This window comes from Callospermophilus lateralis, chromosome 2 (assembly GCF_048772815.1).
Source record: "Callospermophilus lateralis isolate mCalLat2 chromosome 2, mCalLat2.hap1, whole genome shotgun sequence".
NCBI classification, from domain to species: domain Eukaryota; kingdom Metazoa; phylum Chordata; class Mammalia; order Rodentia; family Sciuridae; genus Callospermophilus; species Callospermophilus lateralis.
The window spans coordinates 8,259,288-8,287,072 of record NC_135306.1 but is presented as its reverse complement, the minus strand read 5'-3'; the positions used below and the strand labels follow the sequence as shown (position 1 = coordinate 8,287,072).

General features: G+C 39.8%; 1 protein-coding gene across 3 annotated transcripts; it reads left to right on the top strand.

The window, feature by feature from the left end:
• Positions 1-294: 294 nt before the first annotated feature.
• On the top strand, positions 295-24,873 carry Zbtb43 (zinc finger and BTB domain containing 43). 3 transcript variants are annotated; one of them, XR_013090347.1, is made up of 3 exons: positions 295-398; positions 4,179-4,301; positions 6,993-7,058. XR_013090347.1 is itself a non-coding variant. In XM_076845469.1 (3 exons), exon 3 carries the CDS (start codon positions 19,627-19,629, stop codon positions 21,028-21,030), a length of 1,404 nt encoding a protein of 467 aa, XP_076701584.1. In that variant the 5' UTR covers positions 295-398; positions 4,179-4,301; positions 19,604-19,626; the 3' UTR covers positions 21,031-24,873. The 3 variants fall into 3 exon arrangements, 2 of the variants coding, with proteins under 2 accessions (XP_076701584.1, XP_076701585.1); XM_076845469.1 differs by lacking the exon at positions 6,993-7,058 and adding an exon at positions 19,604-24,873; XM_076845470.1 differs by lacking the exons at positions 4,179-4,301; positions 6,993-7,058 and adding an exon at positions 19,604-24,873.
• The last annotated feature ends 2,912 nt before the right edge of the window (positions 24,874-27,785 follow it).

The window sequence follows — 27,785 nt, the reverse complement described above, 5'->3', positions numbered from 1 at the left end:
GCGGATTGGGCGTTGTTGGAGGCTGACACGGATTTTGACATAATGTCTGCTGGATGACCTGAAATAGGTCAAGGTTTTAAAAGGGTTTGGAACCCAGAATCGTTGCTCCAGTTTCCATCAGTAGACTCCCTAAACCCTACTGAGCACCGCACAGGCGCAGACACCTCGGCGTGCGCTCCTGACGCCCCGCCCCGAGCGGGATGCCGCATGCGCCCACGCTCTCTCGCTGACGCACCCCCGGAAGCACTGGCGGTTTCGGGGGCGGGACCGAGAAGCGTTTCCGGGGGCGGGAGGCGCAGGCTGAGGCTGTCGCGGCGGGCGACGGCTTGAAGAGGCCTGGCGCTGGCGGCTGAGAGGGTGCCTCGGGCGGGGGACGTGAGGCGCGGAGCCCGTGGCAGGTATGGCGGCGTCGGAACTACCGAAGGCGAGGACGAGAGGAGGAAGAGCCGGGGGAGGGTTGAGGACTTCTCCGCAGGCCCGGGCGCGCGCGCCGCCGTCCCCTTCGGGCCCATCCCGTCGACCGGAATGCTGAAGCCGCGCGGGCGGTTGGAGTCCCAGCGCCCCACGTCCGACTCCCGGGGTCTCTGGCCCTCCTGGCGCGCAGACAGGGACACCGAGATCCCCCCAACCCCGGGCAGCTTCTCGCCAAGGTCACCCCGCGGCAGCGGAGCTCGGCGGGCCCGGGCGCTTAGAGATCCCGCCCCCGTCCGTCCGTTGGCCTTTCGGGGCGCGGGTGGGCGCGGCTTGGCGACCTGGGGTTCAGGCCGGCCAGGCCAGGCCTGGCTAGTCGAGGCTGGAGAAGGGCTGTGCCAGGACTTCTCTGATCTCCGTTTCCCTCTGTTTCACCCCTGTGCCTGTCTCTATCACCTGTTGTCACCTGGCCTTTTTGTGTCTTGTCGTGGCCCCTGTCAACCTGGAGTTTCTCCCCACCTTGTCTCTTTGAGCTGTCTCTGTGTGTCCGGACCCTGTCTTTATTTTTGTCTTCTTGCTTCTCTCTTTCTTGACCCTGTCTCTGCCACTCAGCTTTTCCTCTCATTCTTGGCTTGGATGTCATACTGACCTTTTTGGCCATCTGTTTGTTTCTAACTTTCTGCTGATTTTGTGCCTTTCTCTCTCGTTTCTGATTCTCCCTACTGGGTTTGTCCAGGCGGGGCGGGGCAGGCCTGCCCAGATCTCTGAGCCATGAAGGTGACTCATGACCCCGTGAAACTCCCTGCACTGGTGACATTCTCAGTGACCCAACCGCAGTCTGGTCTCAGCTCTGACAGGTGCCACCCACCCTAAACAAGTGTCAGGGTGCAGGAGCACCTGGTGGACAGACAGGAGACCTAACTCAGGACCAAAGCAGCTTGATGAATCTTTGCCTTTTATTGCCTCCAGGCGTGCACAGCACCCTACATCCCTTTGCTTTATCCACCTACCCCCATGCCCTCCAGGGCTCTTTGGAGCCTACTCCTTGAGTTAGAACCGGTCAACTAGTCCATTCTACAAGCTGAGGAAGGGTCAGGTTGAGATCTTCTGCCTTTGGGGATCTCTGAAGGTGTAGTAGAAAGATTTCTAGGAGAGCTATGTGTGTAGCTCAGAGATTGTGCCACTGTCCAGTTAAATAAGGAGAAACCTGTTAATTAAGGATCATTCGCTGTTTTACCAAAGTACCATTGGAGGAATGCACCAGATAGAAGGACAAATATTGTTTGAGACTTCTGAAATGATCTAAAATAGGCAAATTCATAAAGATAGGAAGTAGGCTGTGCTGTAGTCAAATTATTGTTCAATGGATACAAAGTTTTGGGGATGATAAAAAAGTTCTGGAAATGAATTGTGCTCATGGTTGAGCAGCATTGTGAAGATTTTTAATGCCACTGAACTGTACACTTACAGGTTTAAATGGTTTTATGTTATTTATATTTTACACAATAAACACACAAAAAGTACTCACTGGAGTCTCCTGAAACCAGTATGTTCTTTTTAAATATATTTTAAAAATTTGTTAGGAACATTAGTGGAACCTATTTATTGAGGCCTGCTCTTCACAGCAGTGGGTTAGCCTGAGGGCCTTTGAAAAAGAGTTTGGTTTAAATATTCAAGATTTCTATTTGCAGCAGATTCCTATCCTGACTCTGCTCCTTCCACCTTCTTCAGAATCAGTGCAGAAATCTGCCTAAGGAGGAAACTTTTAAGAAAAGATTTTACTTTTTATATGAAGAAAACTGTAAGGTTGGAAAAATAGCCCTTTTGTTACCGTAATACAAAATTATGTGTTATTTCTTACGGGAGATACCTTTGTTTTGTGTTTTGTTCTTTAAGCTTTCAGTTTGACTTTAGGGTAGTTTATCAAACTTTCTAATAAGATAACAGCTGAATTAGTATCATATTTCATTGAATCTTAAATGCCATCAATTGTTTTATGTATCACCAAGGAGAGAAAAATACTACCAGTTAAATTGCAGTTAAGCTGTAACAAAACTCTTTGCTATCGTTTTGGACTATTTTATTCTTATTGGAAACATTTTGACTTTTTTAGACTTTAAAAAAGCTTATGTCAATACATTTTTCTAATGCATGTATTAAAGGGGAACATATGTAAAAATAAGTTGCTCATTAAATAAATAAGTGCTCATTAAACTTAACATTCTAACCCCAGCTTTTCTGAATGCTTTTCAGTCTAGAGGTGTATCCATAGTTTTTCCACATGGTATCATCCTTTGTGCCATCAGAAACACTCTAGCATTATCTAAGGCAGTGACAACTATTAAAACTGCCACTTGGTGATCACATCCTGATTTCAAACATTTTAAAATGTGAAAAAGGGTGTTTCTTAAAATCAGTTGACTCAGTCAGTGCTTTATATTCATTTTTCATGAGCTTTTCTTTTTCACCTTATTTGCAAATAGACTTTTGTCTTATTCGTAATTACTGAGAAAAAACTTTTATTTCTTGATATGTTGTTAATAATTTTATTGAAATGAGTACTTCTATTGAATATCTTACCCTGAATTCTCTTTCATATGAAGGTATTGTTAAAAATATCTCCTTGTAGGGTGGTACAGGCCTGTAATCCCAGCTATTCTGAAGGCAGATGCAGGAGACAGGAGGATCACAAGTTCCAGTCCAGCCTGGGTACCTTAGTAAGACCTTGTCTCAAAATAAAACATAGAATGGGTTGGGGATGTAGCTTAGTGGTAGAGCATCCTCTGGGTTCTATCCTCAGTATCAACAAAAATAAAAAACAAAACATAAAAACCCTTGATTTGCTTGAAGTATAATGGAAAAATGACATAACTGAAGGTTTAGCCTGTAGAACAATATCTTCTCTTTTGAATTTCAAAGTTTACCTTAAGGGAATGTTTTGCCTTAGAAGTTTTAAGACATTCAGCTGTGATTTAAAATTGAAGGGAGTCATAAATCAAATTTCATATAAAGTAGGTGGCTTGTTCTTTTAAAAATCAAAATTGAGGGACTGGGGTTATGGCTCAGCCATAGAGCGCTCGCCTAGCATGTGCGAGGCCCTGGGTTCGATCCTCAGCACCATATAAAAATAAAAAATAAAGATACTGTGTCCAACTACAATTAAAAATATATTTAAAAAAGAACTATTGAAAAAAATCAAAATTGAGTTTATTAAGTTCTTCCAAGTTTTCCAATTAGAAAAAGATACAAGAATGCTTATTGACAATGGTCAGGAGACCAAAAGTACTCCTCTAAAGGATACTTCTTATTTTAGAATATTTTTTTGAACCCAGAGCCTGGTGTATGCCACTAAGCTGCATCACTGTCCCCCAAAGAATATTTTAATTCTGCAAAATTATAAGCATTGACCATTGCTGGTGTCCTACTTTTAACAAAGATGCCACAGTAATGTAAAATATTAACCTTAAAGGAAATTAGGCAAGGAGTAAATAGAAACTCTGCATTATCTTTGCAAGACAATATCTCAAGTCAAAGACTGTAATATGATACTATAGCAAGACTCTCTCAAAGAAGATAAATAAAATCAAATAAAAAATACAAATGAAGAAGCTAAGAAGTTTCAGAATGAACGTTCATCCAACCAAAAACACCAATCTTTATTAGTTTTCTTTCTGCTACTCACAGAAGTAGTGTTTACTAGGGAAGCACATGTACAGAGTTGGTGGCACCAGCATCTCTTACATTTTCAACATAATTTTTCCTTTCAGAAGTCGATGTGATTTAATTTGAAGCAAAACCGAGAAATGAATGTTTCTTCCTCATTCATTCATACTGTTTTTTGATGGCCATGGCATAAGGAACTTTATCCCAGGAATACAGCTTTACATTAGGTAAGCTATAAAGTTGCCTTTGATACAAATTTTAAAACCATTTACTGTAATTGTTTCTCTTTTCAGCAAAAATAATGATGTAGTTTGTCAAGATTCTTAATGACTTTAGACCAGATGATTCTTCTCTTCTGAAGAGGAGATGTTGCACACTTAAAAGGCCAATCACTGCCATACTTTGCACTGATAGAGCATTTAATTTTGGGGAAATTTTTTAAATTTTAATCGGAGATTATTAGATTTGGTTACACTTCTGTTTGAATCTTCACATGCCTCTTATAAGAACGGTAACCAGGGACAGTCTTTTAATCTGAACTCTGTTTACTTCTCTTTAAATTGAGTATGATAGTAGAACAGAGGTGTTCAAGACCCAAGTTTACATAGTGTGCTTCGTAGATTGTAAAGCATTTGGCTAATGTAAAGAATTTTGGTAGGCATGGGATGTTGGTATTTTTGTACATTTGTGCCAGGCTTTAAATTTACTAAAGCAACATTTACTGTGTTTAAATGTACTTTCTATAGCAAGCATGCAAATTACCATATGCTCTGATTAAAGAAATCTCTGAAGGGCTTCAAGACAAGTAGCTGGTGGGCCTGGCTTTCCTGTTATATTGCCATATCTGTGCTTTTCGAATGTTTAGTTCTTGTTTAAATGGTGCATAAAACTCGATATACACCTCAGCCGAATAATAAATAGTGACTACTATTAAATTCATAGAAGTTGGAATGGATCTTGAAGGTCTTCTAGTTCAGGGATTCTTCAGTATTATTGCCCTTTATCTTCTGCTTTTAAAAAGCCAGATGGCTATCATGAAGGGTGGAGAGAATGAACTGAGACTGGTATATTTGTTTTAGAAAAACTTGCTGATGGGGCTGGGGATGTGGCTCAAGCGGTAGCGCGCTTGCCTGGCAATGCGTGCGGCCCGGGTTCGATCCTCAGCACCACGTACAAACAAAGATGTTATGTCCGCCGATAGCTAAAAAATAAATATTAAAAAAAAAAAAAAAGAAAAAAGAAAAACTTGCTGTTGGATTTTTTTTCTTAATTATGCGCAAGATAAAATAAATTGCTAATATCTAATTAAGTCTGAGGCTGGTGAAGTTTCTGGAGTGTATGAATATATTGTTTATAACCTAAATTATAGATTGTTTAGGCTATACATGAAAATGGTATTCACTGTTACCGTCCATACCATTCCACCTCTCAGACTAAACTGGATCTGAACAAGTACTGTAAATTTACTAGATATGTTACTGTGTTAGCTTTGCATCGCTGTGAATAAAATACCTGACAAGAGCAACTTAAAAGAATAAAAGTTTATTTTAGGCTCACTCTTTCACTGGCTAACTCCATTGCTCTATGTCTGAGGTGAGGCAGAACATCATGGAAAAAGGGCATGGGGTGGGGGAGCTGCTTAGCTCATAGCAACTAGGACTGGGAAGTGTGGGGTTCAGGGACAGATACAGTCCAAGGCAGGTCACCAGTGACCTACCTCCTCCAGTCACACCTCACCTGTCTATAGTTACCACCCAGTAATCCATTTATATTAATCCATTAAGTGGATTAATTCACTGATAAGGCTACAACTCTTTACCTGCGAACATTCCTGCATTGCCTAACACTTGAGCTTTCTAGGGACATTAAAGATCCAAACCATACAATGACCTTAGGCAAATAAAATGGGCCTCTTGGTCTCTTTTGCCTATTCTGTATAATAAATATTAAAAGGACCTAACAAATGGACAAGTGCTTTGCCTAGACATTGTCCTATGGTGTGGGCAAAGTACATTATATACAGTCAGCTTTCTGTATCTGTGAGTTTTATATCCATGGTTTCAATTCACCACAGATTGAAAATATTCAGAAAAAAATTGCAGCCATACTAAACAAGCATAGACTTTTCTTCCTTGTTGTTATTTCCTAAACAATGCAGTTTAAAAACCATTGAGCTAACATTTACATTGTATTCAGTATTATAAATAATCTAAAGATGATCCAAAGTATTCTTGAGGACATGTGTAAGTTACATGCAAATATTATGATGCCATTTTATATGAGGAACTGAAGCATTCACAGATTTTGAATTTTGAGGGGGTTCTGGAACAATCCCTTTCAGATAATGGGGGCAGCAATTTGTGTGTGTGTGTGTGTGTGTGTGCATATGCACTTAATTAGCCTCTCCATCAGACTTCCTTTTGCTTTAGTCCATCAACTGATTAACCTTCTTGAACCATGTTTTGTAGCATGTCACTCTGAACTTCTCAGTGCTTCCCCCAGTGCCCACATTTAATGCTCAAACTCAGCCTTCAACAGGGTAATCCCATTCATCTTTTCTTCCAACCACTCACTGCCACTTGTGAAAGAAAGTACAGGTAATGATCTGTACGTCGCCAGGGTTGGTCTTAACCGGAAGAAAGCCAAGGAGATCTCTTAAAATTGCTTTATTTTTCTTTTTGAATATTTTATAGTTGTCAATGGATCTTTTTATTTATTTATATGTGGTGCTGAGGATCGAACCAAGGCCTCGCACATGCCCGGCAAGTGCTCTACCACAGAGCCACAACTCCAGGCCTCTTGAAATTACCTTTAAAAATTTTATTTATTTATTTATTTATTTATTTATTTATTTATTTTTAGTTGTAGTTGGACACAATACCTTTATTTCACTTTTTTTTTTTTTTTTTTTAATGTAGTGCTAAGGATCCAACCCAGGGTCTCGTCCGTGTGAAGCAAGCACTCTACTGCTGAGCCACAACCCCAGCCCCTGAAATTACTTTTTTTTTTTTTTTAAAAAGAGAGTGAGAGAGAGAGAGAGAGAGAGAGAGAGAGAGAGAGAATTTCTCGGCGGACACAACATCGTTGTTTGTATGTGGTGCTGAGGATCGAACCCAGGCCGCACGCACGCCAGGCGAGCCCGCTACTGCTTGAGCCACATCCCCAGCCCCTGAAATTACTTTTTGATGGCAATTTTACCATAATGTAAGATCTTACACTCCATGTAATGGGACCAGTAACTCAGTTTCTTCAGTTTACCATACTCAGTGCACTATAGCCATGAGGATTAAAGCAAATAAATCAGAATGCCATGTAACTTACCATTTTCTATGTTAATAAATGGGACTAGCTTGTAGTTTTTTTTAATATTTATTTTTTAGATGTAGATGGGCACAACACAATGCCTTTATTTATTTATTTATTTTTTATGTGGTGCTGAGGATGGAACCTGGGTCCTGCCCGTTCGAGGGGAGCGCTCTACCGCTGAGCCACAATCCCAGCCCTGGCTTGTAGTTTTTTCCTCTGTTGTCTAGTTTTGATACTAGGATTTCATATAACATTTATTAGCAGATTTTCTCCTGCCTTTATTTTCTTGCCTCTTTCCTTCCAACTACTTTTAACATTCCTAGTTTTATTACATTGTGGAATCACATGTAATCAAATGTTCCCTGTGTATTTTTATTTGGGGCAGAAATTTATTGACGTTCTCTGTGACCTGTATAAATTTCTTCTTTATCCTCTTTTTTCATATCATTCCACTATTTTGTTTCATCTTCCTTATACTTCAAAGAGACTGTGTTTTCTTAAAGCTGATGGAAAACATCAATTTAAGAAGTGTTATCTAAAATGTATTTTTGCCTATTCCTTGTCGTTTTCTTTTTTGATATTGTAGAATCTATTTGCAGACCCTTGTTGGTTGTATTCTTTTTATTCTTGAGGGAAGCATTCTGTTCAGGACTGAAATTTTACTCCGCTGTGAATTTTTTTGTGTCCCTCATTGCACACTTAAATGTTGTTAGAACCAACTTTTAATTAGTTCATAAGCTGGATATAGGGCTGAGCCATGTTGACAGCAGGGTTTAGCATGAGTGGAATAGCTGGGGATGGGGGTTAGGCTTCAGGCACTCTCCAGAGGGCTTGGGTTCTGTGCACTTTCTTTTGAGCTGGTGAAATTGTGATACTAGGATAGGAGCCTCTGTTGTCTATTAGGCCCTCCTGACAAATGATGGATGGTCATTTGAATGACTAAGCCCCAACCCTCTGATTAAGATATTTTCTTGCTGAGGCAATGTGCAACCTTTGAGATCCTAATATCACCACTTTGAATGTTGTCAATCTGTAGCACCTGCCTGTCCCATGGCCCACCCTACCCTGGCTTTTAGCTCTGGGCTCTCCAAATGAAGGGGTGTTCTAATCCTCCCTGAGAATTACTGTTACTATACCAGGATTGCCTGGAGCAGGAAGTGAAGTTGCAATGTCTCCCTTCAATCTGGATCCATATCCACTGTATCTTTAATTTCTTAAAGATTGTGCCATGTAGATAACACTGTTCCCTAAGTTTTAGAAATCAGTCGAATTTTTCCATATTTCTGTAAGGTTGTGGTAGATGAGAAGAATTATATGCCTGTCTTCAAGTTGTCTTTTTACTCTGATGACACCAAAATGGACAATAATGGGACATACAACTCTGAATTCCTTGTGGATTTGTGATTCTCTTATGGTACTTTCATCAGGCTTTGCCTTGCATAAAATGTTGTATAAATGTGTTTCATCTGCTCTACCAGATTTAAACTCTCCAAGGACGAACAGTATTTCCCCATAATTCCTTGTGTGTTTTATGGGGTATTTTTAGTAAGTTAATCTTCTAACCAATTGAAACAGCAACTATACTCAATATAGTTACAGTTGCTTGTTAGTGTGTAAATATTACTAGACAGCAGGAAAATCTATAAGAGAAATTTAGATTTTTATATGTTACTAATATCAGAGAATGTGGAGAAATGTTACATTTACCCAAATTTAAGGGCAAAGTTCAGATACTTAGTAAACTTCAAGGATCATTACCTCCTTGACACAGTTAAAAAAATATATGACAATTTTTTCCAGTTTTTTTCTGTATGGTAAAATATATATATAACTTTCAATTTGCTGTTTTAACCTTTTTTTTTTTTTTTTTTGTTAATGCTATGGATTAAACCCAGGACTTTGTGCATGCTGGGTAAGCACTCTACCACTGAGCTACATCCTCAACCTCATGTTAACCATTTTTTAGTGTACAATTCAGTGGTGCCAATTATAATCAGTGTTGTATAACCAACACTACTATTTTGAAAATTATTTTATCACCCATTAGAAATAACTCCTCATTTCCTAGTCCCCCTTGTAATCTTATCTTTTTTTATTTTGAAGTTGTAGATGGACCTTTATTTATTTATTTATTAGTTTTAGGTGAACACAATATCTTTATGTGTTGCTGAGAATCGAACCCAGTGCCTCACGCATGCTAGGCAGACGCACTACCACTTGAGCCACATCCCCAGCCCGGACCTTTATTTTTTTTAAACTATTTTTTTAAAGATTTATTCTTTAGTTATAGGTGGACACAATGTCTTTGTTTTTTACTTTATGTGGTACTGAGGATCGAACCCAGTACCTCACACATGTTAGGTGAACACTCTACCTCTGAGCCACAACCCAAGCCCCAGGACCTTTATTTTTATTTATTTATATGTGGTGCTGAGAATTGAACCAGTGCCTCACACATGCCAGGCAAGTGCTCTGCCACTGAGCCACAACCCAACCCACCATATTTATCTTTATTAATCTGCCTATTTTAAATATTTCACATTTGTCCTTTTGTGTCTGGCTTTCAGTGAGCATAATGTTTTCAGTGTTCATGTTGTAGAACATCAGAATTTTATTTCTCTCTGGGATTGAATAATATTTCATTATTTAGAGATACCACATTTTGCTTATCCATTCATCTGTTGGTGAATACTTGGGTTGCTTCCGCCTTTTGGCAATGTAGTGAATAGTGCTGCTGTGAACATTTGCATATGAGTATCTGAATCCTGTTGTTTAGGGTGTATACCTAGCTGTAGACTTGTGAAGCATATGGTAATTCTATATATAACTTTTTGAGAAACTGCCAAACTTTTCCAAAGTGGCTATACTGTTTTACATTTCCATCAGCAGTATGTGGACATTTGTCAGCACCTTTGTGCTTGTCAGCACAAAGGACTTGTCAGCACCTTTTCTTTTTGTTTGTTTTTTATTATAGCTATCCTAGTAGGAGTGAAGTGGTTTCTCATTCTGGTTTTGTCTAATGGCTAATGTGACATCTTAAGCTTATTGACCATTTGTCTGTATTCTTTAGATAATATCCATTCATGTTCTTGAACCACTTTTTAATTGGTTTGTCATTTAATTATTGAGTTGTAGGATGAATTCCTTATATGTTCTGGGTGCTAGGTTAGACTCTTGTCATATATATGATTGTAAATGTTTTCTTCCATCCCATGGTTGTCTTCATTCTTGATGCATCTTTTTTTTTTTTTTTTTTAATTTCTGGGGACCAAACTGAGGGACTCATGATGAGCTGTACCCCATCCCTTGATAGTATCATTTGATGCCCCCAAATTTTTAATTTTGATGAAGTATACTTTATTTAAATTTTGCCCATACTAAGAGTTAATAGTTCACCTCTTAAATATATATAAGCCTTTGATCCTTTATTTTTGTAAATGGCATAAGGTAAGGGTCCAGCCTTTGAGGTCCTTTTGCATGTGGGTATATAGAGTCCTCAGCACTGTTTGTTCAAAAAACTGCTCTTTCCCCTTTGAATGTCCTTAGCACCCTTATCACAGTTCAAATTGGCTATAGATGTGAAGGTTTATTTCTGGGTTTCGATTCTATTCCTTTGTTCTCTATGCTCATCTTTTTGCCCATACCACACTATTTTGATTACTATAGCTTTGTAGTAAATTCTGAAATTGGACTTCCAACTTTGTTCTCCTTGTCCCCCTCCCCACACATCGTTTTGCTCTTCTGAGTTTCTTGAAATTCTATATGAGTTTTAGGATAAAATTTTTCCATTTCTGCCAGAAATACCTCTGGGTTTTTAATAGGACTTGCATGGAATCTTGTGTTAGTCAGCTTTTTGTCACTGTGACCAAAATACCTGACAAGAACAACTTAGAGGAGGAAAGATTTATTTTGGTTCACAGTTTCAGAGTTTTCAGCTCATTGTCAGCTGGCTGTAAGGCAGAAGCATCCTGATAGAAGGGCATGGTGGAGGAAACCTGGTCAGCTCGTGGCAGCAGGGAAGTAGGGATGGAGATAAATCCTTCTAGGGCACACTTCCTCTAGCTAGTTTCCCTCTTCTCAGTCCATTAAATGAGCCCTCATGATCCAGTCATTGCCTGAAAGCACCATTTCTGAATCTTGCTGCTTTGGGGACCATGGTTCCAATACATAAGCTTTTGAGGGATATTCCAGATCCAAACAGTAACAAATCCATATATCCTTTTTTTAAATATTTATTTATTTATTTTTAGTTCTCAGCAGACACAACATCTTTGTTGGTATGTGGTGCTGAGGATCGAACCCCGGGCCGCACACATGCCAGGCGAGCGCGCTACCACTTGAGCCACATCCCCAGCCCTCCATATATCATTTTGGATAATACTATTATCTTAACAATATTAAATCTTCTAGCCCACAAACAGGAGATGTCTTTTTTATTTATTTTCTGATTCTTTAATTCTTACACAAGATTTGGTAGTTTTTAGTATAAAAGTTCTGTTTTTATCTTCTTGGTAAATTCCCAAGTATTTTATTCTTTTTGATATTACTGTGAATGGAATTATTTTTCTTAGTTGTCTTTTTGGGTCCTTCATTGTTAGTGTATAGAAACTCTACTGATTTTTCTGTGTTGATGGTGTATTCTGCTATTTTGCTGAATTCATTCTAACAATTTTATGTGAACTCTTAAGGGTTTCTATAAACAATGTGAGCTTTGAACATAGATAATTTTTGCTTCTTCCTTTCCAATTTAAATGTCTTTATTCCTTGCTTAATTGCTTTGGCTAGAACTTCCAATGCTGTGTTGAATAGAAGTGGTAAAAGCAGGCATTTTTGTCTTATTCCTGATTTTGGAGGAAAAGCTTTCATTCTCTCACTGTTGAATATGTTGTTATCTGTGGGATTTTTTTATATTGAGACAGTTTTTGTTATATTGAGACAGTTTTCTTCTATAGGGCTCTCAGTTTCTTGACTGTTTTATCGTGACAGGGTGTTAAATTTTGTCAAATATTATTTCTGTATCAATTGAGATGATCATGTGGAACTTCCCCCCCCCTCTTTTTTTTTCTGTTAATGTGATATATTAATTAGTTTCCTATGTTGAACCATCCTCATATTCCAAGAATGTTTTAGTCAGCTTTTTCACTGCTGTGAGTGAAAGACCTGACCAGCGCATTTGTAGAGGAGGAAAAGTTTATTTGGGGGACTCGTGGTTTTAGAGGTTTTAGTCCATAGAAACCTGGTTCCATCTCTCAGGGGTTGAGGTGAGGCAGAACATAAGTCATGGTAGAAGAGTGTGGCAGAGGGAAGCAGCTCACATGATGATCTGGAAACAGAAAGAGAGATTTCCACTTACCAGATACAAATATACACCCCAAAGCCTCATCCCCAATGCCCATCTGCCTTTAGTTACCACTCAGTTAATCCCATCAGATGATTATTTTACTGATTGGGTTAAGGCTGACACAATGATCATTTCCCCTTTGAACCCTTTCACATTGTCTCACTTGTGAGCTTTTGGGAGAAACCTCACATCCAAACCATGGCAAAGAATAAAACCCATTTGATCATGGTGATTGATCCTTATAATATGCTTCAGATTTTGATTGGCAGTATCTGGATAGGATTCAAAAATGGATAAAATTGAAGGGAGAATTACAGTTTTACAATAATAAGTGGAAACTTCAATATCTAACTTTTAACAATGAGTAGAAAAAAGATCAATATCCCTTACGAACATTGTTAAAAGTGGGCGCTGGGGCTGGGGCTCAGTAGTAGTGCAGTTGCCTGGCATTTGTGAGGTACTGGGTTCGATTCTCAGCACTGCATGTAAATAAATAAAATAAAGGTCTGTCAACACTAAAAAAAATCTTTTTTTTTTTTAAAGTGGGCATTAAAGTCTCCACTTATAAAATTATGTTTCTCCCTTCAATTCTATCCATTTCTGCCTTTTATGATTTTGGAGTCCTCTATATATGATTATAATTGTAGAATACCTTCTTGATGGATGACATCTTTTTAATGTATGAGGTCCTTTTGTCTTTTGTAACCTTTTGACTTAAAACCTGATGATTCTGATAATACAGCCATCCTAAGTCTCCTTTTGTTACTCTTTACATGGAATTTCTTTGTTTATCCTTTTACTTTCAACTTTTTGTATCTTCATATCTAAAATGAGTCTAAAGTGTCATGTAAAAAAGTCATATGTTTTAATTTATTCTTCCAATCTCTTGAGATTAACCCATTTACATTTAAAGTGATTGCTGATAAGGATTTATTTCTATCTTTTAGCTGTCTCACTTCCTCTATTACTGTCTCTCCCCCACTTTAATATTTATGGGGTTTTTTTCCCTTTTTTTTGTAACATACCATATTATTTTTATTTTGTGACATGCTTTTTCAATTAGTTAGTTTCTTAGTTACTTTGAGGTTTACAATGACCATTTTAAACTTATAACAACCTAACTCGAGTAATATCAAATATTTTCAACATATGTACTCTGCTCCTGTTTATCTCCTGTCCTCTGCCTACATTTTGTTATTGTCACATATTGCATTTTTATATATTATGTGCCTGTTAACATAGTTTTATAATTATTGGTTTGTGCATTTTTCTTTTAAATCATCTTTAAAGAGGAATTATAAACCAAAAGTACAATAATAGTGGCTTTTATATTTACTTAAGTAGTTACTTGTCTTTGCCAGTATTGTTGTTTCATGTGGCTTCAATTTTCAGTCTAAGAGTCTTATGTTTCAGCCTAAAGGACCCCTGTTAGCATTTCTCATAAGGCAGGTCTACTGGTAATGAATTCCCTTAGTTTCTATTTACCTGGAAATGCCTTTCTCCTTTTTTTTTTTTTTTTTTTTTTTGTACCAGGGATTGAACCTAGGGGCACTTAACCACTAAGCCACATCCCCAGTCCTTTTTATGTTTTTATTTTGAAACAGGGTCTCACTAAATTGCCTAAGGCTTCGATAAGTTGCTGAGGCTGGCTTTGAACTCACAGTCCTCCTGCCTGAGTCTCCCTAGTCGCTCCCCATTATAGGTATGTGCCACTGTGCCTGTTCTAGTATTTTAAAGATGTCATCCCACTACCTTCTGACTTCCTAGCAGTCCAAGATCAAGGTTCTGATTTGTTTGGTTTCCCCTGCAGCCTCTTCCTTGGCTTGTAGATGGCCACCTTCTCACCTGGACCTTACATGGTCTTTTCTTTAAATGTGTACATTCATGCTGTCTCTTTTTGTGTCCAAATCTCATCTTCTTAAAAGGACACTAGTCATGTTGTGGTAGAGCCACCAAAATGGCCTTATTTTAACTTAATCACTTTTTTAAAGGATCTATTTCCAATTAGAGTCACTCTGAAGTACTGGGTAGTAGGGCTTCAACATATGAATTGGCGGGGGAGAATACAATTCAGCTCACAACACAGCTATTGTACTTTCCCCGCTCCACAATTGATATGTGATTCCTTTTTATAATTTTTATTGCCTTATTGATGTTTTTCTCCTGATTTCCTTTAGTTCTTTATTCATAGATTTATTTAGTCCTTTGGGCATATTTAAAACAATTGATTGAACATCTGTGACTAGTAATTATGTCTTGGTTTATTTTCTGTTACTATATAGCAAAATATCCAAGACCAGGTAATTTATAAAGAACAGAAACTTATTTGGCCCATAGTTCTGGAGGCTGGGAAGTCCAAGAGCATGATGCTGGCATCTGCTTGGCATCCTGTGAGGGCCTTCCTGCTGCATCATAACATGAGATGGGAAACCACATGGCAAGACAGAGACAGCAAATATGCTAGCTCAGATCTTTCTTAATCTTCTTATGAAGCATTAACACCATGCTAATTACCTCCCAAAGGCCCCACCTCCAGATACCTTTAGCATATTAATTTGGGGATGAAGTTTACAGCACATGAACTCTTGGGGGACACTACAAACCATAGTAAAAGTCAGTGTCTCAGTTTCCTCAGCATGGTTTATTTTTTCCTGTGAATGTGCCATATATTCCTTTTACTATGCATGCTTTGTGACTTTTTGTGTCGATCTGGGCATTTTGAGTATTGTCATAACTCAAAATCAGATTCTCCTCCTCCTTAGGGACTTTTTTTTGTTGTTGTTGCTACTTATTGAATCTGCAGTTGTCTGGAACTTTCCCAAAGTATTTTGCAAAGTCTGTATTCCTATTTGCATGCAGTCACTGAAGCTTCCATTCTGCTATATATGCAGTCAGCCTGTGACCTGCTAGAGATTTCCTCAAGTGTATGTGTCTGTTTGTCTGTCTGTCTGTCTCTCTCTCTCTCTCTCTCTCTCTCTCTGGGTCCAGGTCCATCTGTTCTTAAATCTTATGATAGATGCCAGTGGGAAGTCACTCTGAGGTACTGGGTAATAGGGCTAGGTAATAGGTCACTGTAACATGAGGAGGCCAAAACAAACCTGTGCCGGGCTAGCCAGAGTACCCAACCCCACTTGGTTGGAGGACAGGCTCCAAACTGTGCATCCTGGCATCAGCCCACTGCTCTAGGAATGCAGGTCTCTTTGCCACCAGGTGTGGCAGGGCTGAGGAATGGTGGGTGCACACACTGCTTTCTTCTAAGTTCAGCAGTCTTTCTCTTTGTCCAGCATTCTCTTCATTGCTGTGTCTGATCACTTTCAGAGTTCTGAAACAGTGATCCCAATCATCATTTTCCAGCTTCTCAATTATGTTGGTGGAAGAGCTTCCTACTCTATTTTCCATAACCTCATTTATGGCATTTATTTCTGTAGAACTCTTTTTAAATGTCTTGTAGTTTAGAATTCCACAATAGATACTTGAACTTTTTTTTTTTTTTTTAAAGAGAGAGTGGGGGAGAGAGAGAGAGAGAATTTTTTTTTTTTTTTAATATTTATTTTTTAGTTCTTGGTGGACACAACATCTTTGCTTGTACGTGGTGCTGAGGATCGAACCCGGGCCGCACGCATGCCAGGCGAGCGCGCTACCGCTTGAGCCACATCCCCAGCCCCGACACTTGAACTTTTTGAGGAAAAGATGAATTATTCAATAAATGGTGTTAGAAAAATAGGCTAGCTATTTGGAAGGAAAAGGGCTAGGTTCCAGCTTTACTTTTCATAACAAAGCAACTCTACTGGTGTATTAAAGGCTTAAATGTATGTATTAAAGGCTTAAATGCCTTTTTAAATGTTACCAAGAAAAAAATAAATAAGTAATTCTCTTATATTTAAAAAAAAAATTGGAGTTTGGATTGTCCTTCTATGTCTGACACAAAATTCTGGAGCCATAAAAGGAAAGAGAATGGTTGTTTTACATGAATTTCACTGTGGCAAAAAGTTCTGTGTTGGCTAACAGAAAAAAGAATTGCAACAAAGGATAAACTTAATTTTCTGAATTTACAAAATGATCTTATAAATCAACATTAATTTCCCAGTTTATTTGAGCAAAGGATATGACTGATAATTTATAGAAAAAAGTACAAATGATGAGTAAACTTGAGTACAGAATATCATTGTTACTCATAATTAGGGAAATACAAAATTAAAGTAGCAATGAATCATGGATTATTCCCTTACGAGATTTGCAACATTTTTTTCTTGTTTAATAATAGCCAATCTTAGAGTGTGGGAAGTTGACACTGTCATTTACTGTTAATGAAGGTGTGACTTGGTACACGCTTTCTGGAAAGTAGTTTGGGTAATACATATCAGCATGTTCATGGTGCAGTCCTTTGACCCAGCAACTCTACTGGTGGAAATTGCCCCATAGATATTTTCAAAGGTACGCCAATAATCATTGTAGCATTGCTTGTAATTTTAAAATCTAGACAAGTGAAATTCTATGAGAACTGCTTATATTAGCATGTATTCGTGGACCAGGAACTGTGTAGCCAAAAAACAGAATGAGTAGCTATTGTGGGGCTAGTGTGTGGGAAGGCCTTTGAGATATATTAAATGACAAAGCTAAGTGCAAAGTAAAAAGTGGTAATCAACCTATTTTAATGAGGCTTTTTAAAGGATATATATGATTTGTTCTGATATATGCACACAGAAATTTCTAGGAAGATATACAGGAGTTTGTCAAAGGTAATTTCCATTGGATTGGGCTGGGGATGTGGCTCAAGTGGTAGCGCGCTCGTCTGGCATGCGTGCGGCCCGGGTTCGATCCTCAGCACCACATACCAACAAAGATGTTGTGTCTGCCGATAACTAAAAAATAAATAAATAAATATTTTTTAAAAAAAAAAAAAAAAAAAGGTAATTTCCATTGGATGAATAAATGGTAGCAGATTTTTAATATTTTGTATAATTTTTTTAACATGTGCATGCACTGTCCTCCCCCCCCCTTTTTGAGTGTGTGTGTGTGTGTGTGTGTGTGTGTTTATTTATTTATTTGTTTGTTTTGTTTATTCAGGGGCTGTAACCAGGGATTGATCTCAGGGGCACTAGACCACTGAGCCACATCCCCAGCCCTATTTTGTATTTTATTAAGAGACAGGGTCTCACTGAGTTGCTTAGCACCTCGCTAAATTGCTGAGGCTGGCTTTGAACTCATGATCCTCCTGCCTCTGCTCCCAAACCACTGGTATTACAGGCGTGCAACACCGTGCCTGGCCCTCTCTTTTTTAAATAGTTAAAATCAAAATTCTATAGTGGTGAGAACTAGTTGGGAGAATCTGTTCACCCAGATGTAGTTGTCAGAATTTACATTTAGACCTCCAGTCTATACAAATCTAAAATTAAAAATAACCTAAATAATCTCATGATCTTTGTTTAAAATTATTGTGAAATATTTTAAGATGTATAAAACCATAAATAATTCTTTTCCAAAAATATTGTCCTTATCTTAAAATTATTAATAACTGATCTGGCATTTTGGCAAGTTAGAGAGGCAGAGTGAGATGATGGGAAAAATACCACAGGCTTTGGAGTCATACTGACCTGAATTCATATCCCAACTTACTAAAAACTGGCTTTTAACCTTGGGAAAGTTACTTAAAATAGCTGAACTTAAGAATATCAAGCCCTACATTTGCAGAGTAATTATAAAGACTAAAGTAGAAAAAGATGTGCAGTCCTTGGCATATAATTACTCAAGAAACATTCATTTCTTCTATATCACCTCTCCTTATCCCTCAAGAATAACTTCCAGTCTTTGTTTGAATTGCCTGATTCTTTATCTCAAACATAGAAGACTTGATATGTAGAGATGTTTGATAAGTATCAGATATGGCATTTGAGTGTTTTTGTGTGCTTTAATTTACTATAGAGTTATGGGGCATAGGCTGGATCCCTAGCAGAGTTCATCTTGTGCTGCTATTGTTAAGAATTATCTCTAATGTAGGACTTGTCCCATAAGATGTATGTACAGCAATAACACAGGTAATCCCTTATTCTTTGTAGTAGCTCTATGTCTTAATTGATTCTATTTAGTAGCAGAAACAATATTTACTGTCTCCCTTGCTCTATAACCCATTTGGAGACGACCAAATAGACAGAGTACCTTGCTTTACAACTTCATCTAGCCTCACTTCTTTAAAACCTCTTCAAGGGCTAAAATGCTCACAGCCGCTAGAGAAACTTGCATTGTTCAGGGCCTCAGTGAATATACCCTTTTTGGTGTTGAGAGACCAAAGGTACAATGTTTCCAGTTCCCTTGATTCTCACAGCCTCCCTGAAATCTAGCTTAGCAGTCTCCTATGGGATACTTGAATTGCCAGATTCATTCCTCCTGAGTGCCTTTGCATCTGTGTTTCCTTCCCCCCACAACTATTTTGTGTGTCAAGAGGGGAGGTTTGCGGAGGATCCAACTCAGGGCCTTAAGCGTGTATAGCACACCGTCTACCACTGAGCTATACCCACAGCCCTATTCCCACAATTCTTTGCTCTTTCCCTCATCACAGCTGGTCAAATGTGAATTTAATTTGAGGCTTAAAATTCAGTTGTTTTCGTAGGAATCATGTTTGTTTTAATTAGAAATATTTACTTTGTTTTACCTAGAGGATTTTTATAGTTTACAAATACAATCACTGTGGATTTTGTTTTCTCACACACAGAAGGGTTGTGGGTGACTCCGGCTTTTGACACTCTCATATCTGCAATAGTGCCCCTAGGCAAGGAGAATTTTTGGAACTTTGGAACTTTGTTTAGTTTTCTTAGGTACGGAGAAGGGTATAGAATAAGTGTCTCTTTGGGCTGGAATTAGTACTAACTTTTCTTTCTCTTATAGTACTAAACAAGATTTGTGATGAAATGGAGCCTGGAACAAACTCTTTTCGAGTCGAGTTTCCTGATTTTTCTAGCACCATTCTGCAGAAACTGAACCAGCAGCGCCAGCAAGGACAATTATGTGACGTCTCCATTGTTGTTCAAGGCCACATTTTCCGGGCACACAAAGCTGTTCTTGCTGCCAGTTCACCCTACTTTTGTGACCAAGTACTTCTGAAAAACAGCAGGAGAATTGTTTTGCCTGATGTGATGAACCCAAGAGTGTTTGAGAACATTCTCCTCTCTAGTTACACAGGACGCCTAGTAATGCCTGCTCCAGAAATCGTTAGTTACTTAACAGCAGCCAGCTTCCTCCAGATGTGGCATGTGGTGGACAAATGCACTGAGGTTTTAGAGGGAAACCCTACAGTCCTTTGTCAGAAGCTAAATCATGGCAGTGACCACCAGTCTCCAAGCAGCAGTAGTTACAATGGCCTGGTAGAGAGCTTTGAGTTGGGTTCTGGGAGCCACACTGATTTCCCCAAAGCCCAAGAACTGAGAGACGGTGAGAATGAAGAGGAGAGCACCAAAGATGAGCTGTCGTCTCAGCTCACGGAGCATGAATACCTGCCCAGCAACTCGTCAACGGAGCATGACCGGCTGAGTACTGAAATGGCAAGTCAGGATGGGGAGGAGGGAGCCAGTGACAGCGCTGAGTTCCACTACACCCGGCCCATGTATAGTAAGCCTAGCATAATGGCTCACAAACGCTGGATCCATGTGAAGCCTGAGCGCTTGGAGCAGGCTTGCGAGGGCATGGATGTGCACGCAGCCTACGATGAGCACCAGGTCACCGAGTCCATCAACACCATGCAGACAGAGCACTCGGTGCAGCCTTCAGGAGTGGAGGAGGACTTTCCCATTGGGGAGAAGAAGGTGGAAGCAGAGTTTGACGAACAGGCTGATGAAAGTAACTACGATGAGCAGGTGGATTTCTATGGCTCTTCCATGGAAGAATTTTCTGGAGAGAGGTCAGATGGGAGTCTCATTGGGCACAGACAGGAGGCTGCCCTTGCAGCAGGCTATAGTGAGAATATTGAAATGGTGACAGGGATTAAAGAAGAAGCTTCCCACTTAGGATTTTCAGCCACTGATAAGCTGTATCCTTGTCAGTGTGGGAAAAGTTTCACTCATAAGAGTCAGAGAGATCGACACATGAGCATGCACCTCGGTCTTCGGCCTTATGGTTGTGGTGTCTGTGGTAAGAAATTCAAAATGAAGCACCATCTTGTGGGCCACATGAAAATTCATACAGGCATTAAGCCGTATGAGTGTAATATCTGTGCAAAGAGATTTATGTGGAGGGACAGTTTCCACAGGCATGTGACTTCTTGTACCAAGTCCTACGAAGCTGCAAAGGCTGAGCAGAATACAACTGAGGCTAACTAAAAATAGGATCTGGCCCTTGAGTGGCATGCACAAAAATAAACTATGGTAATTAATGCAAATCTGGGCACAGATGATGCGTGCTACTTGCTATTATGAGAGAGGCTTAAAAAAAAAAAAAGGAAGATATTTCTGAAAGACCAGCTCTAAGTAGGCCAATTAAAAAATCTAATTCTTCAACTTTGTATGTTTCAGTCTTGGCCTGAAATGGGCGATGGGGATAAGTTAACCCACTGCCCAGCTGGCAAGGGAAACCTTCAAGCCAGTAGTATTTGAAGCAGGTGGACTTGGTAATAGAGACACCTGTACTTGGAACTGGACTCCAGTCTACCAGTTCCATTGCAGTGGCAGCAGTTTTTGATCACTCATTATTACAAGGTCATGTTGAAATTTTATTTTGCTTTAACTATAGATACTTAGGAAATGTGGGTTTGTTTTGGTAGCTGCTTCACTGAATGAAATGCTACTTATGTAAAAGCTACAAATAATGTGATTCCTAGTATGAGAAACTGATTAACAGTGCTCTCTTTGGTTTCATTCTTTCTAAAGAGTATTTTAACTAAAACTATGGAGATCCTGAGAGGGTAACACTCTAAAACAAACATTCTGAAACAACTTATGGTACAAGCTTCAGTTTCTATAAGATGCGACTGTCACAATGTTTCAAACTCTTAATAAGGCACAGTTTTGTATTTTAATACTAACTTTGAGTTTGAATTGTATCTAATTGTAATTCTTTTGGGTGCCAGAGATAGGTGTTTCTAATTGGTTTACTGCCCCAAATCCTGTTTTTTAAATGTAGCATCCAGGCAGTGAAATCTACTCCGGTTAAGAGACATCTAGCCTGCTGTGACTCTGACCTCTGTGCCAGGTAGTACCCCAGTTGTTGCTCCATCTTAGATTATGGTGCTTCCCAACAAGGGCAGCCGGTGACCATAGGTCACAGGAAGGAGGAGCAGAAGTCTTGGCTGAGTTACCTGTGAGCTCTAGGAGTTAACAGTGCTGCTGGCACTCCTATTGTCAGAGCGACAGTTGAGGAGAAGCAGAATCTTACGAGTGAAAGGTTAAACACGAGGGAAAAACACTGCACAAGAGGAGTCTTGAAAATACACTGGTGGAAGAGGGGGATACTCTCTTAGAAGGATACACAGAGCTAATGCTGCCAGTTTCTTTTGAGTGCAGCAATGTGTGTTAAGAGGGGGAAGGAGTCCTAATTTTAGCCAAATATTCTACAGGTTCATTCTTCCAGGTTGCAGATGAGTGCATAAATTGACAAGTCCATACAGCTATATCCAGCAACAAACAAGCAGCTATTCTGAGACTTTTTCTGCCAGCTGGTCAGATGTTTTAGGATCAAAAGAAGGTGTATACTCAGAATGCTCCTAAGCTGTGTAATGTACCTGAGGTTATTATCAGGGTAGGTCAGGGTGCTGCTATTATGTCATCTTTCCATAAACTTAACTGGTCTCTTATTTCTAAGTAGAATTTTTTTTTCTTAAAATAAAAATAATTTTTCTTGGATTTGGGTGAATTTTGTTTAAAAAGTTTGGTTTTGATCTAACATGGTAGACATCGCTGGCAATGGCCTCTGATCCTCAAGCTCCTAATACAAAGATGTTTACTCGTTGAGCATTGTCTGGAAAGGGGAAAGAAAATGCTTATTTACCAGTTAATTCTTGTAATCAAGGTTACAAAACAGGGATCTATTCACTAACACTGTATCATTCTCGATATATAAAAAGCACTTTGTATTTAAAATTTTATTATAAATATAAATATATATTGTTTTTTAACCTAGAAACTAGATATTACCTCTTGGTTGTTTGCCACCTTAATATCATCTTCTCTTAGTGTTGAAACTGCCAGTTAGCAGGCCTTTTTCTATGTACTGACGGAATTGTGCGGATGTGACTGTACAATCAAGCTCAGTTGCTCCTTCTGTTTTTCTCATGTTAGAGGCCAGTGAGTTTTATATGATCCTAGCCTTTATGTGTGAGGAGAAATTGTTTTATTGCTCCTACTAATATCCATACTGAGTCAGTGAAGCCATTCCATTCGGCCCAAAGCTTGATCACCACTCCTGTGGTATTAGCAAGACATTTTCTCCTCTTTGAGAAAGTTTGGTGTGCATTTTCCATTAAACATTATATTGAACTGAGTATTAGCACATTTGGAGAGAAGGGTCTGAGATGTAAAACTGAAATATTCTGGGAAAATCATGACCCTTCAGTTCTGCTGAATCAGCCCCCTCATCTTGAGTTGTGATAAAGAGCTTTTGTTCAGCCAGGAGTGTGGCCAGTCCCTGGGTGGCAGTTTGGAAGCAGACAGTTGTGCTGTGACTTAATGCGTTTGAAGAGAGGAGTATCTTATTGAAATCCTTATATGTACATCAGCTGCTAAATGTAGAACTTAAATAAGGTCCTCACATCTGCTATTTGAAGTTTTTTGTGGTAGTTCAGGTTTTGGTAAAAATGGGGGTTGCTTATGGGTCACCCAGGCCCTGTGAGTTGCTGGGTGTCAGCCTTAGTCTGGATATGGAACTGCAGTATCGGTGGACTCTGCTTTGTAGGATTAGGAGGTCATGCTGCACTCCTGCCTCCCCGCCCTCAGTTTCTTCTTCAGCCCAGACACAGCTTTAGGAAATCCTTATCCTTCCAAATGTGTTTGGATAGTAACATTTTCCAAACAGTCTTTCAGGGATCATTCGATGGCCTATAACCAAGGTATTTGTCCCCTACTTTGAGTCTTAACTGTGGTTTTTCTCTCATCCCGGTGGGAAAGGGCTTCAAGGCACCACCAGTGGCATTTAATATTCTTCAAAGACTAGGCCTTTCACTCTAGATAAGACACATCATAGTAATCTACTTGGTAAAGCAGATATCTAGTTATGGAAGTACTGCAGTGACTCAGATGCCAGGGCTTGCCCCCAGCCTCTCCTGAGCCTCATACCATTGAATCCCATTTCTAGATCTTGCCTTCCCCAGTCTCTTTCAGCCCTTGTTTTAAAAGTCTACCCCAAAGGGTCCCCTTTATTCTACTGGGCATTTGTTGAACTACACTGACCTGGGCAGGCTGCTAACTATTGGGACAGCCTTGTGGCTCCTTCCCACAGAGACTGGCACACCCTGAGCTGCTGCAGAAGGGAAGTTAGGGGCAAGGTTGTGCTTTACTCGAGAAGGGTGTGCTGCAGCCTCAGGTAGGGGTGGAGAAGGCAACTTCTGTAAATCCACTCATTTTTGTTCCTGTAAACTCTCTGATACTTTAGGAATGCCAGAAACCAAGGGATGTGTTATGCCAGCCCCCTTCTGTGCCACTGACTTTTGTGATTTAGGTTGCTTTCATGAGTAACTAACTTTGTTCAGTGAAACCAGGGTTTGTTCGTTTTTTTTTTTCCTTTGCTACTCACATATTTAAAGGTACAAGTTTCTTATTTCAGATCTCTACTGATTGTGCCCTATGGGAAGATGCTGGAACACATTTTGGAAATGTGACTTTTTTTTTTTTAATTTGCTTGAAGCCTATGTCATGTCAGTTGCTGCTGCCTTCTTTCCTTTTATGAGGTTCCCAATGTTTCTTCCAGAAAATTTATTTATGCAAGTCAGGTGACTCGTAGGCCACAAAACCATTTAATGATAAGCAGATTATCATTAGGTGCATATCTTATTGGTATTTGTGAAATGTTATGCCTGTGTTGCAAAAGTTGAATAGTTTGTCTTTATATAATTGCTGTCTTTGGTGCACAGCATGGTTTTTCTTAATTGAATGTTACTGTTTAATATTTCTTCTTATAGAAGAGACCATGCCCTTTTGTATGACATGTTTTAATAAATGTTATCTGTCAATTTTGTAAAAGTTTTGTTTTTTCACTCTGAGTGGATGACCATATATTGTTTTCATTCTGGCTTTGACCACCTAAGAATAAAGTTGTATTATGGCTTTTTGATAAGTAAATGCCAGAAAGTCTGTCACTTGGGCAGTGAATAACTGTTTACTGTGCCAGGCATTTATGATGATCATCTCACTTTAAGGCTTGGCTCCCTGCCAGCCTTATCACATATTCAGGCATGCAGGATAGTCTCTGAGTACTTCCTGGGCCCTCTCCTCACCCTGCACCTGCCCTGAAAGTCAGCCTCTATGGACCTGTCCTGGCTGCTGATCAGGATCACCACAGATGCTGGGGGGAACTCGGAGGATAAGGGAAATCTCTAGGGCCTCCTCCTGCCAGGTGTGGGTTGGCTGTGGCTGGGCTTCTCTGCCAAGGGCTACCCAGCTCCAGTCAGGTGACTTCTGAGACTTGGTAATCACACCCTCCTCTTTGCCTCCCAGCCCAGGATTGGTCTTAGCTCCCTGCTTTTTTCCAGCCTCAGGTGCTTCACTGTCCTTGGGTGTTTTTGGCAGAACTCCAGCTGATAGCTTAGGTGTCCTCATTCACAGATAGCCAGCTTTGATGCAGAGAAGGTAGGTATTAACTAAAAGTCACAGAATGATATGAATAGGGCCAGGATTCAAGAGCAGGCCCTTGTGGCTGCCACACATGCGGTGGTTTTTTCCACTGTTCTGTAGTGTCCCTGTGCATTTCACTTGAGTCCTTGTGTCACCTCACTTTGCCCTTCTCCATCCTTTCCCTTCAAAAACCCCAGCCCTTGGGAGGCAGCAACAGTGCTCTTAGAGGCTGCGAGCACCCAGGGCCCCACATATTTCCTAACAACAGCTCATTACCAGAGACACTGCTTGTTTTAGACCAAACTTAACCATCCTCCCACACAAACCTTCTGTTACCACTGTTTGTTGTGAGGTTCCCCCTCCCTGTTGCTGATTTTTAAGCCAACTCCAGATTGCCTCAGCTAGCCGTCCTCTATATGGGGGAGAAGTCACCCCAAAGGACCATGCTAGCCTTTATTTGAGGCAAGTCCTGTTTATCCTGACCAAGAGCAAGCAGCTCAGCCCCTGCAGAATGGTGACCTTTCTCTGACACTCTTTCCCACCCCTACTGGGGATCTCCCGAGGCCCTTGTTGCCACTAGTCTGGGGAATCCCACCTAGGGATCAGGAATCCCAGAATACTCACCTCCCTTGGGGTGGAGGCCAGTGGGGCTAGAGATGAGCAGCATGTGAAGAGAAAGGAGAAGATGGAGTGGCTGATTTGTATTTGGGAACAGAAGGGGGTGGGATGTGAGGGGTGTTACCCATATGGAGCTTATAGCACCTGTGCAGTTAATTTAGATTTCCTCCTAGTCAGCTCAGGGACCACTTCTTCCCAGCAAACCACTGAGGATTCCTTGACAGTCCTCATTCCTGGGAATCCAGGGGGCACTGCCCTAGAATTTGCCTACAATCAGTGGACCTGGGAGCAAATCAGCAGCTGGAAATGAGGTAAGCTCACACTTGCTGTAATAGGCAATTATTATTTGGTGGATGATTTAAATATGTTTTTTCTCAGTGTAGATAAGGGAAAGATAAGAACTCTGCTCTTTTATCTTTCTGTGGTGGAAGGTTTGCCTAGCATGTGGGAGGTCCTCAGTTCAGCCTGTGCAAAAAGAAAGAAAATGCTCTGTTTAAAGTTCAGTGAATGAAGATGGGCATGTATTTCACTTAAGGAGAAACCACAAAGGCAGGTGGGGGTGGGGAAAGAAGTCTCTTGGTCTTTTTCTGAATTGGTTTGACTAGTATGAATCAAAACTGAACAGTTTGATTTTAAAATCTTGTACCAATTTTGATTTCTCTTGAGCAGATAAGCCAGTTCATCCTTGCAAGTAGCTGGGTGATCAGTTATAGGGGAGTTACAGTTGTCCTTTAAGGAGGCATGAGGGCTCCATAAAAAAAGATAATTCATAAGCAATGTTGTAGGTAAATACATGTTATTAAAAAAATAGTGGCTTTTTACTTAGACTCTTGTGATTATGAGTTCTATTTTTTTCTTTCTCATATTCCAAAATAAGAAACCAGTACTAAAGCCATTAAATGTATTTATAACTTAATAAGATACTAGTTACTCCCCAGAGTATACTGGTCTGCCTAATATAACAGCTAACCTTGATGAATGGAAGCTAAAGGTTGCCTCTAGAACTGCTCTTGTTAATTTGGGATCAGTAATGCTGTGATAAAATCTCACATATTAGGGGTCTTTGAAAAGATCCTCAACTCCAGTCATGATGGATGGGTGCCAACATTATAAGCACTGCTGCAATTCCTGTAGGATTTGGCTTAGTTAGAAATTGTAGGCTTTAAAATTACAGCAAAGTGACCTTGAGTCAGACTAGAAAGAATTAATTTTTGCCTCATTTATATAGCATGTCAAAATGTGAAGTATCTTTTTGTCTAGTCACACTATGAAAACTGCAAAAGAATTTTTCTTAGAATTTTTTAAACTGTAGCTCTAGATGTTCGCTGGGCCTGGAATACCCACTCAACCTGCTGAACACTGTACATACTTCAGTAGGTATAAGAAGAATGGGTTGCAGGTAAGTGGGCTCCGGAGGAAGGCCCTTGCCTGCTTAACTGTGTTAAACACTCAGCTGAAATGAGCTCATTTATAGTAACCATGAGGTAGAACTTCCTTCGAGGACACTTCATGTAACAGAAAATGATGACAACTTTTATTCTGTTGGGGAGGGCTTTTCTCCCTTAAAAAGCCCCCCTCTAAGCCCGCCTCATGGGCCAGCAAGGGTGTCTGTATCTGGGGTGAGCTTTGACAACTGTCCTGTACCTGCAGAGCACTGGGCCCAGCTCCTGACTCTGGGCATTGTGGGCCTAGGCTGG

Coding starts and splice junctions, on each gene's coding strand:
- Zbtb43 (XM_076845470.1), top strand. CDS start 19,627: ATGGAGCCTGGAACAAACTCTTTTCGAGTCGAGTTTCCTGATTTTTCT.